The sequence below is a fragment of the Armigeres subalbatus genome, chromosome 1 (assembly GCF_024139115.2).
Source record: "Armigeres subalbatus isolate Guangzhou_Male chromosome 1, GZ_Asu_2, whole genome shotgun sequence".
NCBI classification, from domain to species: Eukaryota; Metazoa; Arthropoda; class Insecta; order Diptera; family Culicidae; genus Armigeres; species Armigeres subalbatus.
Genome location: NC_085139.1, coordinates 106509925 through 106528267, shown reverse-complemented (window position 1 = coordinate 106528267; position 18343 = coordinate 106509925). Strand labels below are relative to the sequence as shown.

At 42.6% G+C, this 18343-nt stretch overlaps 1 protein-coding gene across 1 annotated transcript in view; it reads right to left on the bottom strand.

Moving 5' to 3' along the window:
* The window catches only part of LOC134204411 (high-affinity choline transporter 1), a 94679-nt gene that overhangs the window by 26502 nt on the left and 49834 nt on the right, over positions 1–18343 (bottom strand). Inside the window, exons 3-7 of the mRNA XM_062679237.1 lie at positions 12202–12309; positions 11599–12053; positions 11278–11407; positions 10890–11211; positions 10528–10570 (exon numbers count right to left, since the gene is read on the bottom strand). Of these exons, the coding sequence (XP_062535221.1) occupies positions 10528–10570; positions 10890–11211; positions 11278–11407; positions 11599–12053; positions 12202–12309 (1058 nt within the window). The remainder of the gene's footprint in view (positions 1–10527; positions 10571–10889; positions 11212–11277; positions 11408–11598; positions 12054–12201; positions 12310–18343) is intronic.

Sequence of the window (18343 nt, the reverse complement as noted above, 5' to 3'; positions counted from 1 at the left end):
ATATTGTCGTCTGATATTTTATGCTTTTATATCCTACATGTAAATCAGACCCATATCTCATTTTGCAATCTAATCACGATTGATTTACTTCTAATCCTCGTCTACTCGGGTATTTTAAAATAGGGATTGGAACCATTTTTGCTTTAAATTTGGTTGGAACGAGAGCTTTGGCCAATACATGAAAACGGTAACTGCTTGCACACTTGTTACAGAACCATTCTAATGCTGTAATATTGCAAAAATCCCCTTCCGGACTGATCAAATTCTTTGCAACACGAACTCTTCTACACATAATTTTATCTTTACCACATAATTTTAATTTTCACGGAAAGAGCTATCCGAAAAACTTTCCCGGAAACTCGAACTTTTCAAAAGATTTCCTTCTTCAATCAATAAATCTTAAGAAAATTATTTTGAGCTTTTAGTGGAATGTCTTCACTTGTCATAAGACTAGTTTTACTATCATTCAATTCCACTTGATTGTACCTTGACAGGAACGTATTTCGACCTCAACAGTAAGGTCGTCTTCAGTGTCTCGTAATTGACTTGACTTCCGAGTCGAGTCAAGTACGAGACACTGAAGACGACCTTACAGTTGAGGTCGAAATACGTATCTGTCAAGGTACAATCCAGTGGTGGAATTAAATGGGATTCTACAAACTCGTCTTATTACAAGTGATCAATAAATCGTTGGAACTAACTACAATTATTCTTCAGCGCTATATAACCACACGTAGTAGCCTGGTTTTTACGCCATGTTATGGGAACACACATTTGACAAAACGATTGTTTGATCGCATAAACTGTCGTATGCATATTTTGACCACTTCAATCAAAGGAATAATAATTAATTCCCCGCGGCCTTTAAATAACTACTAATATTGTCCATTTAGACAGATTAGTTCATCTATTTTGTTGATTGATATGATGATTTAGATAAAATTAATAAAAATGCGTTTTCCCAACATCGATGGTGCTGGTTGTTACGTCAACTATGAAATCATGGGCAGTGCGATGCTGTAGGAATGCATCGTGTTTGAGTGTTGTTCAACTCATTTGCCGAAATAAAATATGGCTCCAAAAAGCATTAAGCATCAATCGGGGCGTAATTCTCTGTTTGAATATTGCCTTACGCAATGAAGCTAAATTTACTGCTTTTAACAACAGAATTACAAAAAAATCATGAAATAATTCAAACGTAAAAGTTGATTCGTGCACGAATTTATGACTTTCGGTTTTGAAACTTGCGCTTGATTTTAATCGTGCATGAATTTTGATATTTCACCCCGGAAGTAAATTGATGTTAACCTCGCATGCGAAAACATGTCACATGAAGGAAACAACCAGACCAGAAAAAATCGAAAATCGAGAGCATAAGCATCCCGTTTTTTTCCACCCCATCGCCACCATTGACTTCCGCCCCGGAAAATCAAGTGACACGAATGTTCAATGCCACTCAGAAACACTTGGCCGGGAAAAGCTTTCCACACGGATATTTTGTTACCCATGTGTAAGACAACGACATGCAGAGCGAGTGGGGCTTACGAACGACATCACTGGGTACCTGCTGGAATAAGAGCCCATTAAAGGTCTCGTTTTGCCGAGGGCTCCTGTCATTCATTGGAAGCGTCGTCCCACGTTAAACGTTTTAAGGCTCTTCCAAACCTAAGCGACAACTCGTCGCGGCGATTCTATCGTTGGGTCGCGGTCAATCCACGCTTCCATACCAAAGGCGACAGAATCGCAGTCGCCAAGCGATAGAATCGCGTCGCAATAGTCGTTTCGCGTGTATTCGGGGGAACCTTAAACCATTTAGAGTAACCAAAGTTATTTTGACCCAGTATGTGTTTAATCCTATTTTCGATGTTAAAAGAACTTTTTGAAGAGCTTGATGATGGCGTATACGTCATTTCGTCGAGTTACGGCAGCTTAACAGATTTTCTCTGTCCAATCCATCTCAGGATTGGAATATAGGATGATGACAAAACGGAAAAGTTATCCTACAGAATGTTATTTTGTGCTTCATAAATGACGACGGATTGGAAACAAAGCTTGACCGAGAAAATAGAATTTCGAGGGTTGTTTCATTTAATGGCTCTTCTCCTATGTACCACTCAACGTTGGGTTTCAAGGCTTGAGGTTTCATCCATTATGTATTCCCATGTTTACGATTATCGTATTGCAAATAATAGTAAGATATTGGGTAGCAATTGACCTGAAATGTTTCCCTATGCTTTCAGATAGCCATTCTGTAGCAGATCATGCGTAATATTCTTACTTTAATCTTCACCGACTCGCAAATGTACAACACATTCAATAAATATGTGATATTTTATTCCGTCAAGTGACCAATTTTGAAGATATGTACATTATTATGGATTTGAGACACTTCGTCGAATGACGTTTAGTCAAAAGGACATTTAGTCGAAAGTGAATTGCAGCATAGATCTTCTTATTTCTTGCATGCATATTCTTTCTTTCACTAAATATCATTTCTTCCACTATTCACACAATAAGTAATCAGTTCAGTGATAAATTTATTTCCAACCGTCGCACTATGGTCCAGGATACACTGGAGTCGGTTTTTACGCGGGGGATACGTTCCGCGTAAATCCCAAAAACCGCGTAAAAAACGACTTCACTAAAAATCGTTTTTTTTGTGGTTTTCACGTGTTTCCGAACCTTTTTTAAAAACCGCATAAAAAAACTTTTGAAAAAATCCGCGTGAATCCCGAAAATCGCGAAAAAACCGCGTAAATCCCGAAAACCGCGTAAAAAGCGACTTTTAATAAAAAAAAACGGTTCTTCGCTATTTTTACGCGTAACCAAAGGTCTATTGACCTGTTTCAAATATGGTGCATGCTCTTTGTGGTACATAGAATAAAATGTGAATGAAAAATAACTTCTTGGCCATCCAAGAAATTCCTGGAGTAAGGCCTTTTGATCTACACGCGTAACTAAAAGTCTGTCGACCTGTTTCAAATATGGTGCATGTTCTTTGTGGTACATAGAATAAAATAATAATGAAGAATAACTTCTTAGCCATTACAGAAATTCCTGGAGTAAAGACTTTTGATCTACACGCGTAATCAAGGGTCTGTCGACCTGTTTCAAATATGGTGCTTGCTCTTTGAGGTACATAGTATAGAATGTGTATGAAGAATAACTTCTTGGCTATCAAAAAAACCTTAAGTAAGGCTTTAAGATCTACACGCGTAACCAAAGGTCTGTCAACCTATTTCATATATGGTACATGTTCCTTATTGTAGATAGAATATAATGTGTACACAGCATAGTTTCTTGTTTCTCCAAGAAATTCCTGCAGCAAGGCCTTTCGATCTACACGCATAAACACAGGTCTGTCGTCCTGTTTCAAATAAATTGCTGGCTCCTTGTGGTATATGGAATAAATTCCGAGTGAAAATAGTCACGTAAATAACGACCCAAGTCAGGAACGTTGTACGGGTCGGACAGGAGAGCGACATCGGTCCTCGACTCCGAGACTGACTGCCACAGCAGCTGCTGGACAGATGCACAGTGGTTAAGATTCAACTGTGTTGCTTGCGTGGCTTCTTCTTGTTTTCCTCTCCGATGAGACACGGAGGTTCACCCATAACGTGATTACATGCTTGCTTTTTGCTGGCGCAGATGGACATATTGGTAATTTATCGCATTCCTGTGCCTTGTGCCCTTCCCAACCACAATGACGACGCAGGTTGCTACGGTCTGGGCCCTTAAAGTCGTAGGGCTTATGTCCCGACTCTAAGCACCAATACTACCAGTCCAGTTTGCTTATTGGGCTTACTGACCAGCCGATTTCAACATCCCTCGCTCCATTAACTAGGGTAGGCTAGCTACGTGCCAAATAGACGACCTTTGTACCGCACTGCTCACTGACGGCAGAGACGACGTCGCCCGCGTTCGTGACCTCGTCCAGTTGCTTGCACTGGAAGATCACTTCCGTCCCCAATAACCTCACCTCGGCGCCGTCACCCAAGATCTCTAAGGCCAGTCGTTCCGCTACCTCCACGTTTCAGCACCAAGATCATTTCACCAGTCTTGGTGCGTCTGACGCTTCGTGCGTCCTGTTCCAGCGCCGAAAGCTTTGCGGTCGCCTGCATCGACGTCGGCGTACTTATGCTAGACGAGGGTAGCCAAACGAACTCTCAACTAGTGTAGCTAAACGAGCATGACGCCACAATTGCAATCCAAGCAATGAAACGTGTGACGTCAAATTCGCGTGGTATACTTCTCCCTTCTCACTTCTCACTTCTCACATCTCCCATCTTTATCTCATTTTTTCACATTTTACATCTCACTTCTCACTTCTCGATTCTCACTTCTCAACTTTTTGCTTCTCACCTCTCACATTCTCCTTTCTAACTTCTCTCTTGTCCCTTTTCACTTCTCACATCTTACAAATTGCTTTTTATTTCTCACTGTTCACTTCTCAGAACTCACTTCTCACAATTCACTTCTTTCCATTCGCTTATCACTTATCACTTCTCGTTGCTCACTTCTCACATCTTACATCTCACTTCTCGTATCAAAAGTCTCACTTCTCACTTCTAAATCTCACTTCTCACTTGTAGCTTCTCATTTCTCGGCTCTCACTTATAACTTCTCACTTTTCACATATCACATCTTTATGTCATTTCTCACTTCTCACTATTCTCTTCACACCTCTCACTTTGCACTTCTCACTCCTCAATTCTTACTTCTCACTTCTTACTTCCCACTCCCCACTTTTATCTTCTAACTTCACCTATCTTTCCCTCCCTTCTCACATCTTACTACTTTTCATTTCTCGCTCCTCGCTTCTCCCATCTCACTTCTCACAACCCAGTTCTGGGTCTGGGTCATTTGGCATAACGCCATTTGGCATAAGGTCATTTGGCATAAAGGCCATTTGGCATAATGGTCATTTGGTATAACGGACATTTGGCATAATTTTGAACTGCAAGAAAAGAGTGGGTCATTTGGCATAACGGACATTTGGCATAATTTCAAACTGTGAAAGCGAAAGGGATATTTCATGTTTTGTTTAGCGTAGATAAAGTAGGTCAAGGCTGTTTTCTGATAAATTTAGACTGCTGGTAGATATTTTCCGGAAGAACGAAATAACAAAACGGCAGAATTACTTCTGGGGGAGGGATCACATCCAACATTGACTTATTCCGGCCACATGCCTACTTTTAAAGTAGGGATTACATCCACCATTGCTTTAATCCGGGCATGCGCCTTAAGATCGGATCAAATCCACCATTGCCTTAATCCAGGCAAGCGCATAACTTTAAAAACTCAAGCAATACACTTGTCGTAGACGAGTTACTTGAACCAATCAAGTCACATATGAGTTACTGCAACAAAATCAATCTGAATTGTGCTACTCGGAGAAGAGAATGCATCTAACATTGATTTATTCCCGGCAAGCGCCTTGTTATAAAGAAGGTGTCACATTCACCATTGCCATAATCCGGGCAAGGCCTACTTTTAAATAAGGTATCACATTGCCACAATTCGGGCCACACACCTACTTTTAAAGAAGGGATTACATCCACCATTGCTTCAATCCAGGCAAGCGCCTACTTTTGAAGAACGAATCAAATCCTTCATTGTCATAATCCGTGCGAGCGCCTGTTTTTAAAGAAGGGATCACATCCACCATTGCCTCAATCCGGGTAAGCGCTTTCTTTTAAAGAAGGAATCACATCCACAATTGTTATAATCCGGGCAAGCGCCTACTTTTAAAGATGGGATTACATCCACCATTGCTTCAATCCAGGCAAGCACCTACTTTTAAAGTACGAATCAAATCCGAATCAAATTTATTGTCATAATCCGTGCAAGCGCCTATTTTTAAAGAAGAGATCACATCCACCATTGCCTCAATCCGGGCAAGCGCCTTCTTTTAAAGAAGAAATCACATCCATCATTGGCATAATCCGGGCAAGCGCCTACTTTTAAAGAAGGGATCACATCCACCATTGCCTCAATCCGGGCAAGCGCCTTTTCCAAAGAAGGAATCACATCCACAATTGTCATAATCCGGGCAAGCACCTACTTTTACAGAAGGGATCACATCCTCCATTGCCATAATCCATGCAAGCGCCTACTTTTAAGGAAGTGATCGCATCCACCATGGCCTTAATCCGGGAATGCGCCTACTTTTAAAGAAGGGATAACATCCCAAGTAACCTAAAGTTCTTTTTAAAGTACGTTTTTCGCTTAAGCAGCTCAGTGAAGCTGATTAAGCGCAAAATGTACTCTTAAAGGAACTTTTGGTTACTTGGGATCCATCATTGCCTCAATCCGGACAAACGCCTTCTTTTAAAGAAGAAATCACATCCACCATTGTGATAATCCGGGAAAGCGCCTACTTTTAAAGAAGGTATCATATCCTCCATTGCCATTATCCGGTCACACGCCTACTTTTAAAAAGGGATTACATCCACCATTGCTCTAATCTGGGCATGCGCCTACTTTAGCATTGCATTGCAAAAGCATTCTTCCCACGAGAGGATAATGTCTTTTTGATATTGTTATCGACGGGTGTATTTACTATTCCGGGTGTTTCCCGCACCACTTATTCACCATTTAGCGAACGCAAAGAAAAATTATGCCAAATGTCTGTTATGCCAAAAGACCCTCACTTTTGATGCTGGTCACAATTATGCCAAATGGCCTTTATGCCAAATGACCTTAAGCCAAATGGCGTTATGCCAAATGACTTTATGCCAAATGGCCCGCTCCCCCCAGTTCTCTCCATTCAAATCTGGCTTCTTACTTCTCACTTTTCACTTCATACTTCTCGTATTGAATTTCTCACTTCTCATTTGTCGCCTCCAACCTATTTCTCGGCTCTCACTTCTCGTTTCTCACTCCTCACATCTTACATCTCACTTCTTGTATTGAATTTCTCTCTTTTCAATTTAACTTCTCGTTTGTCGCTTCCAACCCATTTCTCGGCTATCACTTATCACTTCTCGTTTCTCACTTCTCGCTTCTCACATCTTACACCTCACTTCTCGTAACGAATTTCTCACTTCTAAATCTCACTTCTCACTTATAGCTTCTCATTTCTCGGCTCTCACTTATCACTTCTCGTTTCTCACTTCTCATTTTTCAAATCTCACATATTTATCTCATTTCCCACTTCACACTATTCACTTCTCGCCTTCACTTCTCACTATTCACTTCTGACTTCCCGCGTCTCACTTTTCACTTCTCACTTCTCGCTCACCACTTCTTACTTCTCACTTCTCGCTTCTTACTTCTCACTTCCAATTTCTCATTTCTGCCTTCCCAGTTCTCAATTTTTACATCTTTCATATTACTTCTCATTTCTCCTTTTTCACTTCTAATTTCCCACATCTCACTTCTCACTATTTACTTCTCACTTTTCACTTTTCAAAAATCACTTTCCACTGCTCACCGTTTTCTTACTTATCATTTCTCCCTTCCTATTTCTCACTTCTCACTTCGCACAGCTCATTTTTTTTATTCTTTATTTGAGTGATTTTTAAGATTTACAAAGTTCATCACTATTCGCACAGCTCACTTTTCATTCACTTTTTACTTCTTCCTTCTCGCTTCTCATTTTTTGCTTCTCGGGTCACACCACTCGTTTCTTACTTCTCAGTTCTTACTTCTCACTACAGGCCGGACTCGATTATCCGGAGTGTTGAAAAAAAATGTCACTCCGGATAATCGAACCCTCCGGATAATCGAGCCATTTTTTGATGGCGCTGAAAATGTAACTTTTGCTTAAATAATCTTTATTCTAGTTATATAAAATCTAATAAAATATCCCGTTGGTCCGTTCATGGGTTCCCACTACCGTTAGAGGTCAGCGCCGATTGTCGGCCGCGGCGTTTGTCATAATTTTGGTCGGCGAAAGCTTGGCGATTTATTTATTACGTTCGTAACGTAAAGTTTTTTAGGCTACTTTGAAGACATTAACGGGAGAATCTTTTTATTTCGCCGGAAAAATCTAATGAACTGTCCCAGGCGATTCTTCCAAGTTTTTCGAATTTTCAACAGGAAATGCTCTAAAGTTTTCACCGAAATTTCTTTGAAATTTTCACGGGAAATTGTATAGAAGTTTGCATATGACACCGGGCATGCATGCTTCGGTTTTTTTTCTCGTCGAGAATTTTCCAGAGCTTCCACTAAACAGAATTTCTTTGTGATTTTTTCAAGTTTCACAAAAACTGTTTCCAACGGAATTTCAACTGGATGTTTTTTGGAATTTCTTTGGGTTTCTACGTGAAATTTTTTGTGTTGTCCATTAGTAATTCTTCGGAAAGTCTACGAGACAATTTTCAAAAGACGAAGGGTCGTTTGGTTGAAAATCATTCGGTGGAAAGTCATTTGACCGAATACCACTTGGCCGAATAATACGTTAAGCCGAAAGCTATCTAGACGAATCCCATTTCTTCGATACTGTTATTATGTGAAAAACGCTTTACCGGTACAACCCAACTAGTAATTTGGCTGAAAAAGCCTTATGCTCCAACAGGTCGTTTGGTCGAATAGGCCTTGTCGTCGAAAATTCCATTTGGCCGAAACGGTAGTTTAGCAGGAAGGGCAATTTGACCGAAAATGTTATTCGCCTGATCGGATTGGCGGATCGGATATGGCGAAAAACGTCGACTCGTTCGACAAAACGCCATTTTGAACAAATGAGCTGTCGGAGTAAACGTTTTTTTCGGCAAAATTATCAGTTCGGCCGTATGATCTTCATTTTTGGCCAAATCGTTTTCCACCTTATGTTACCTTGTCCGGCCAAGCAGCATTTTCGGTCGAACGATTTTTTTTTCTGCAGCTCGGGCCCACAACACTTTCGGTCAAATGGCCCTTTTATGCCATAAGATCAACTAGGCCTTTTTGGCTAAATGACCTATTTGATTAGACGACTTTTCAGTCAAATGACCCGTTCGGCCGAACGACATTATCGACCATATGTCTATTTCGCACAAATGTCAGTCTAGTTTCAGATTAATGACATATTCGGCCAAACAACAAACGGCCATTCCCCGTTAAAACATTTGATTTCAACGTGAAATTCTGTGGATTTCAACACTTCAGGAAGCCCCCCTACCCCTCTAGGGGTTACGTAATTTACGGATTTTCCCTAAACACAAGGATTTTTCAGTGCTATTTGTTATTACTATGAATATAAAACTGGTGTTTTAATTCATACATGGACCATCATTGGTGAAATAATTATTTTTTCATATAAATATTGAGGCTGTTCATAAATTACTTCACGCTGTAAGGAGAGGGAGGGTATCAGGCCGTGCGTTACGATTTATACAAACCAATTAAACCTTCCATATAAAAAGCGTTATGAGGAGGAGGATGGAGGTCCAAAATCTTCAGATTTAGCGTTACGTTATTTGTGATTGAATCCATTCCGGATATTCCGAAGGACCATTTGGTGGCATGAATCACAATGTCAATGTTGTACTCAGAATGTACATACGAATGCTGAAAGAAATATCGGTGCTTTTAATTGAAATTCATAAAATGGCCGATTATGAATGTTCTTGATTTCCGTTCCTTTATGGTACTTTCACAAAATCCGTAACGCTGAATTTGATTATTTTGATACACCACCCTCCCTCTCGTAAAATAAGGGAGGTTTATTTTTTTGTACGGATCGTAACGCTTGGTCTGATTTACTTATTTCCCCTAAAGCGTTACGTAATTTGTGAACAGTCCCTTAGGAAAGCGAGAAAGTAACTATCATTACCAGGTATCATGCACATATTGGATACGTTACGAATACACAAAGATAATATTTCAATTTTTGTAAGATGGGTAAAAACATTACTCCGGATATTCGAGCCATTTTCTCCCCGGATCATCGAGCCTCCGGTTAATCGAGCCTCCGGATAATCGAGTCCGGCCTGTATTCACTTCTTACTCCTCACTTCTCACTTTACACTACTTCTCGCTTCTCACTTTTTCTATCTTAAATCTCACTTATCGTATCTAATCTCTGATTTGTCACTTGTCACTTATCACTTCTCACTTTCCTCTTTTTACTTACCGCTTCTCGCTTCTCAGTTTTCCCTTCTCACATCTCACATGCTTATCTCATTACTCACTTCTCACTATTCACTTCTCGGCTCTCACTTGTCACTTCTCATTTCTTCCTTCTTATTTCCCACTTCTCTCCCTCTCACTTCACTCTCCTCACTTCTCCCTTCTTGCTTCTCACTTCTCACAAATTATTTCTCATTTCTCACTCATCCAAACCCCATTTCAATTTAAAATTAATTTCTCATCTATTTTTTGCGAGTCCCTTTAAAATCAAGCCATGCAGCATCGACAGCATGGTTAATTTATTTTATTTCCATTCTCCTGGTGGTGCCCTGAAGGGACGGAAGATAAAACTTTCACAATGATTTCAAGAATCCAACAACTTTTCTTCGGGTGAATTGCAAATCAGATGTCGGACATTGGAATGAGCTGCATATTTAATGAGAAGTCTGAAACATAAACACAACGACTACTCACCTGAGGAAACAGAATGCAGTATACCAAATCGGAACACATTGACCTGTGAAGCAGAAAAGAAATGGGGAGCTTGATCAATTATGTTGATAAATGTGCTGCATTGAGTGTAGTGTGGATAGTGGATAGAGAACAGACATTCACGCTTAAGCAAAATTGATGTGGGACGCTGTGTAATAATTAATATTGTTATTTGCTGTATATATGTCACTCACTATGTAGCACGTTTCGGTACTCATAAAACAGCTAAAGTTATGGAAATTTATCGAAGGCAGTGATTTGTCTGTTAGCTACGCTCTGATCTAAATAAAATGGTTAAATAGAGTTTATAGAACAATAGGGGAAGGAAAAATACACAAACTCACCACAAGCCGTAGATGGAGGGTATCGTTAGGGCCATTATGGTGGAAAGTATGCCCACCACCAGGATCGACACGCGCATCACCCAGATGATTTCCATTTCGGAGGCACGCTGACGGAAAATAAGCCGATACACGTTCCGGGCGAACATAGACGACGCGGATAATACTGATGAATCCGCCGAGGACATAACGGCGGCAGAGACGGCACCCAGCCCAAAGAACGAAACAAAGTCCGGCGTCAGGTACTGCAGCACCATTGGCAGGATCATGCTCGTTTCTTGAGCCGTCAGTGGCCACGGTCCCTTGTAGTCGGTTTCGTTCCATGCTGTGCGGGGAGAAATAGTTTAATTATGCAGTTTCAGGTGCTTGGCCTTCATTTGGAAACACTTACGAGTCGCCTTCGCGATAGCTCCAATCAATACTGGTGGAATGGCCATAAGAATGCAACCAAAGGCGGCCACGTATGATAGAATTTGAGCCCGACCGGCAGTTTTGCTGGACAGCACACGTTGGAAATACACCTGTTGGGAAAATATATTTATTTTTTTGTGCTGTTTACAGGAGACTGTATTGTACGACAATTTGCTGAAAACCATTCCAGTAAAAATAATTTAACAAAAAGAAAAGATAAAAGCAATAATAACAATAATACTTGGTTACTGAAGAAACTGCCGTACAATCGCTACTAGATTCGCATGAAAGGTGTTCTAACCTGCCACGGAATACCGCCAAAAACCAGCAGCAGTCCATAATCCGCATAATACCAGTGATATCCTTCGCCGATTTCACCGATCCAGTCCACATCCATCCCCGACAAGCTCTTGACGTGATCGTTCGTCCAGGCGAACGGAATACACATCCACAGCCCGATAAAGATGCAGAACAGCTGGATGACGTCGGTGTACGCCACCGAATACAGCCCTCCGAAAAGGGTGTAGAATACCGCGATGCACGCGGACAGGATGACCGACGTCTCCTGTTCCATGTCGATGATGACCGATAGGGTGGCACCGAGAGCGGCCAGGATACCAGCGGCCCAGAACACCTCACCACACAGCGCCGGTAAAAACAGCAAACCACCCATGCGCTCTCCAAAGCTGTCCTGCAGCGGATCCAGCATGGTGATGTAGCCCTGTTTTCGCATCGGATTGGCGAAAAAGATTCCACCTGAAGGCGTGGGACGACAGACAATCAAATTAAATTACAAAAATCGAATTAATTTTGCAGATTCGAAACAATGCTGACACTAAACTGGCACTACGGAAACGAAATGCCGATAATGACCATCATTGCAAACACACGGATATTCACTTACCGAAAACCAAACTGAGTGCATAGCCGAACGGTGCCTGACACCAGACCAGGCCGGATGTGTAGATTGCTTCCGCTGTGCCATTGATGTACCCGCCACCAACCCAGGTCGCTGTGGAGTGAAAGAGATGAAGGAAAAATTTTCGTAAGTTTCCCATGAAGTAGGGTTCGCTGGAGTCTACATATATATCGATGGTAAATATGCATAATAGGTTTCCATTCGGAAAACCTCAACACCTTGTGTGGGAGGAACACAATTTTGGGTCACCATGAAATTTTGCACCCATGTATCAGTATCTGCTCGAAGGCTGGGTTACATATTTCGCTCCGATAGAAGATGCGGTGCGGTGAACCACAACCGCAATGAAGCTTCTGCACGATGAAAGCTGTTTTATGCAGCACCGATGACGATAGGCTTCTTTGTAAACGCATCCGATGAATAATTTTTGAGCATGAAATTCGTTTCAACAAAAGCAAAATTAATTCAAGCCATTCTTTTCGGATAATAGTAAAGTTATTTTTTATTCCACTCATGCCTAACAAAAGCCAACCTTAGAACCAGATTGGAGTGCGTTCAAAATGAATAGAACATAGACAGAGTTCAGCACCGATCCCACAATCCGGAGTCTAAAAGTGTGCAATATTATAAATTTAACAAATATTTTTAAATGACCAATACACCCATGGAAATAATTATAACACCACCGCTGGTTTTAAATACAAAATGGTCATGTTTGAGGATCCATATCTCGATTTTTAACGATTAGATTAAGGACATATTTTGCATCCCAGCTTGAAATGACTTGAAATTTCAATTAATGACGTCGCAATAACGTGGTGATGATAGTTGAATATGACTTTTGCGATTTTTTCATGCCGATATCAATTTTTGAATAAAATATATTTAGGCATTGAGTAATTCTCGCCACTATTTGCACGAGGTTCTCAAAAATGCCTAATTTATGTTTATTCAAAAGCTTTTGGCGAGTATGTATATGAAGGATCCGAGATGATTTCCTCAAAAATATGGACCCCTCGTTAGTTATACTTTCTCATTATTCCAACATTCCACAACCGATCTAAAAGGCCAGCATATCGTTGGACTTTAAGTGGACTTTAAGTGAAACTATGCACCATGGTCTACCGAGAATAAGAAGGAATGGTCCTCCGGATATTTAGGGGGTTTTGGGTCAGGCCCTGCAAAGCCAGCCTGAAAAAAACATACGCAACGAACAATCAACAAGAGAGTACGGACCGGAACCATCGGCGAAGACCACTGCGACGAAAAGGGACTAGCGATTGGAAGCTCGGTTCGTGGAACTGCAACTCTCTCAACTTCATCGGGAGCACACGCATACTCGTCGATGTGCTCAAGGACACTGCAGGGGGTTTGTTGGAAGGGACCAATGGTCCGAACGTTTAGAGGTAATCATACCATCTACCAGAGCTGTGGCAACACGCACGAACTGGGAACAGCTTTCATAGTGATAGGCGATATGCAAAGGCATGTGATCGGGTGGAGGCGGATCAATGAAAGAATGTGCAGGTTGAGGATCAAAGGCCGGTTCTTCAACTTCAGCATAATCAACGTCCATAGCCCACACTCCGGACGTACTGATGATGATAAGGATGCATTCTACGCGCAACGGGAACGTGAGTACGACAACTGCCTAAGCCACGACATCAAAATCGTCATAGGAGATTTGAACGCTCAGGTTGGCCAAGAGGAGGAACTTAGACCGACTATTGGGAAGTTCAACGCTCACCGGCTGACGAACGAAAACGGCCTACGACTAATTTATTTCGCCGCCTCGAAGAATATGGCCATTCGCAGCACCTACTTCCAACACAGCCTTCCGTATCGGTACACCTGGAGTTCACCACTGCAGACAGAATCACAAACCGACCACGCTCTGATTGATGGACGGAACTTCTCCGACATTATCGACGTCAGGGCATATCATGGCGTTGACATCGACTCTGACCACTATCTAGTGATGGTTGAACTTCGCGCAAAACTATTCATCATCGACCATGTTCAGCACCGACGGCCACTGCGGTACGACTTTGATATTGCCAGTGACGTCCCTACGCGTGGGCAGTGGACTTCCACACGCCCCTAACTTGTTACCGTCCACGATAACAATAGACCAATTTAACAGCCATCCACTTCTACGGACTAATATTTAAACTCATATGTGAATCTTCGCATGTAGAACCCTTCAGAAATGTAAGAAAACTAACATACTAAAAGAACAACATTGGCTCCGGGCTCTAGCGAGGGCGAAATTTTCGACAAGTCATGGCTAGATCCGGGGCGAAGAACGAGGAGGAGAAAACGAAAAGAAAGGAGGAAGAAGGCTTTGGGACGGTGGGAGATTGCAAGTTGGAACGTGAAGCAAAACGGTTGTGTATCCGCGAACCTCCTCCTCCTTTTTGGAACGTGAGCGCCCTTTTGTTTTTTTTTTTGAAAAAGTTACGTAAAGTAGCACTGTTTAATTAGGATCCGGTGAATAACTCCGGCTCGATCGGCCGTTCTGGATAGTGCCAGGGTTTTGGTGTACCCAACCCCGCCGAACCGCTAGCTCGAAAAATTTCCGTTAAGCACGTGCAACTGCGGCCGACAGAACCAGTCGGATCAGGCTCCAGCTCTGACGAATCCACCACTCCACGAGGTCCGTATACTCCCCACCACGCGGAATTTTGTTCCAGTGGTGCTTCTTCATTGGCATTACATCCCCCACTGGGACAGAGCCGCCTCGCAGCTTAGTGTTCATTAAGCACTTCCACAGTTATTAACTGCGAGGTTTCTAAGCCAAGTTACCATTTTTGCATTCGTATATCATGAGGCTAGCACGATGATACTTTATGCCCAGGGAAGTCGAGACAATTTCCAATCCGAAAATTGCCTAGACCGGCACCGGGAATCGAACCCAGCCACCCTCAGCATGGTCTTGCTTTGTAGCCGCGCGTCTTACCGCACGGCTAAGGAGGGCCCTATAAACCACATGGTGCACATCCAAGCAAAGCGAGCCCCACCGTGTGTCCTTTCCGCGGTCCTTCGTGCTCGTCCGTCACCGAGTTCAACCTATTCAGGCCAAATCCGAGCCAATACAGCGTGGGGTGGCAGACCCGCTTCCTCGGATTCCCGCTAGGCCACGCCAGCCAGTGAGCTGCACCGTGTGTCCATCGTTCTCGTTCGTCCACGCGTCCAACCGACGGAGTCCCAATTCTGGAAAATATCGCGTGGAGTGGCATACCCCGCCAGAAAGTCGACAGCGCTCCTGATTACCCTCGAGATATTCGCAGCCAAGCCCAACCTTAATAAAACCAGTCTGGTCACGGCGGCTCCCTTAGGTCATACCAGCTCAGGTCGAACCCGAGATTCGCCGTGTCAAGAAACCGACCAGTACGGCAACTAGATTATTCCAGGTATGTACGGACACCTTCCCGTACTTCCGTCCCGTGGCGTAAGTTCTGCATGCCACTATGAGCTCCAACCTACTGATCGGCCGCAACTATACAATTAACCAAAACTAACCCTAGCATATAAGAACACAAACAAACTAAAATTAACATAAACTTCAAATAAAAAAAAAATAAAAAAATGTACTTCAAGCTTTTCCAAATGGGTCAAAAGAGTGCATGACTGTCCGTTGGTCCATAAAGGTCTTCCTCTGTTCGCTTCGTTGTGTTTAAGTGTGTCCCTCCAAGCTAGTTAAAGCGTCGACCCTGAGAATTAAAGGTGAACTAGTTTGGGGCGTGAGGACGTCCACTGCCAAGATGTGTGGACGTCACAGACAGTTACAAACTAGCTCACCTTCTGATGTGGAATTCTCAGGATCGGCGACTACTTACTTGCTACAGGTAAATACACAACGAACCAAGCAACTTAAAACGCAAGCGGACCAACACAAAACCTTCAGGACCCTCTTCCAGAGAAATAAATTGACAACCACAGTGACAACCACAGTAGAATAAGCTTAATCATCTCAAATTTACAATAGGTATGAAAACATAGCGGGGTAATCGGGTTCTCGATGCGGCCGTTCGGTATCCGTTGGGGCCCATAGATGTGCGGGCATGCAGAAGAGATAGAGAGAGAGGTGTTTGGCTGATAGGCGGTTACCTTTGCTGGAAACAGCTTTTCGTGTTGGATGTCAGGAGTTCGTCTCGTCCACTCTTGGCGACTCCGTCTTCGTTCCGACGTTCCGCGTGCTCACCTCCAGTGCGGTGACTCATTGGATTTTAGGTTCTGGTAAGCGGGGCCCGCCGGACCTTCCTAGACCCTCACCTCCAAGGCTTTTGTCACCACTTACCGGGGCGTGTGGTGTGGCAATTACGTCAGGTACAACGACCACCAGCACGGGACTCGCCGAAAATAGCTAACTGAGAACGCCACTCAGTGAAGTCACTTCCAGGGGTTCCGGGGCACTTCCCCACCTGTCTTTTCGGGCCGAACGTGGCCAATTCGCTGCGACGGAGACTTGGCGGTCCAATTAGTTCGTCAACCGGTACAAAGGCAGTCCGGTGGGCGGTACTGCAATCCACTGACACGTGATCCACAGCGTAGGCTTGGAGTAGCGGATCATCGACACCCTGGCCACGTTTGGCCACAGTTTTCGGCGTCCACGCGCTTCGCTGTATTCCGTTTTTTTAACCGTTTCTAATCCGGGAACCGTATTAAAATCTGGCGTCTTCGTCACTTCGAAATTTTTCTTTTGTTTCCTTTTTTCCGGCGTTACTTCTTAACCGCACCAGAGTCACAAACTATCTCCTCTTTTTTTCTTTCTCTCCCTTCTCTTCTCTTCTTTTTCCTCTTCTCTCCATCCCACTCTCATCTCTTGCTCCTTCGTTCTTCCCGCTTCTCATACTACCAACTTTTGAGATCTAACAATTACTTTTTTTATACGAGGGGTCACAATCTTTAATTTGAGTTGATAGTTTTTTATAGCAAAATAATTTATCTTATTTAGTTACTAATATTCTACATATGTGGGGTTTTACTTTTTTGTAGGTTGTATATAATGTCGAGACCAACTGTGTTTATATAGATTAAGTCGAAGTACATATAAAAAAATTAGAAAAAAGGAAATCATGAATCTTTACTAGTTTTATAATTAATTGCATATTATTCGGCAACTCGGCCGTACGAAAACCATTTTTTTGTTAAATATCTTGGTTGTGCATATGCAATGTTACTTTCAGAATGGATAAATTGATATGAAATTTGCGAAAAATCCACGTGTTTGGAGGACTCGAACCCTCAACCTCCTACTTTCTAGAAGCGTGATAACCCTCATACAACAAGACATCTTCAGGTCACGTTTCAGCGGAAAAGCCATCAGAATCCGGAGTACCAACCTCCACCGCTTTAGCTCTCTTTTTGCAAATTGAATATCTTTCGGATGCTTGATTTGCCCAATTCTCACATTTGCTTTACTGTTGTATATCACAGCCAAGGCGAGTGCACATTGTTTATTAAACGAGAGATCGCATCTATGCCCCCAGGTGCAACGGACTGGGCGGGACGGTATAGAATGCGAATTCAATCGCACTCTGCTGTGCCAAAGGCTTGCTTGGCTAAAGCATTTGATGAGTTTGATTGCCTTTACGTATGGAGTGGGCATGGAGTGCGATCCTCTCGTTTAATAAACAATGTGCACTCGCTTGGCTGTGGATATACAACAGTAAAGCAAATGTGGAGATTGGGCAAATCAAGCATCCGAAAGATATTCAATTTGCAAAAAAGAGAGCTAACCGCGGTGGAGGTTGGTACTCGGATTCTGATGGCTTTTCCGCAAACGTGACCTTTAAGTGGTCTTGTTGTGTAGGGTTATCACCCCTATCTAGAGAGTAGGAGGTTGAGGGTTCGAGTCCTCCAAGACACGTGGATTCTTTTTCGCAAATTTCATATCAATTTGTCCATTTCGAAACATATGCTGTGCATATGCACAACCAAGATATTTAACAAAAATGGTTTTCGTACGGCCGAGTTGCCGAATAATATGCAATTAATTGTAATCAAGTGTCGGTCTTTCACCGTCATTAGTCGTCTGAGTACACGCGACCGTTTACGTAAAGGCAATCAAACTCATCAAATGCTTTAGCCAAGCAAAGCCTTTGGCACAGCAGAGTGCGATTGA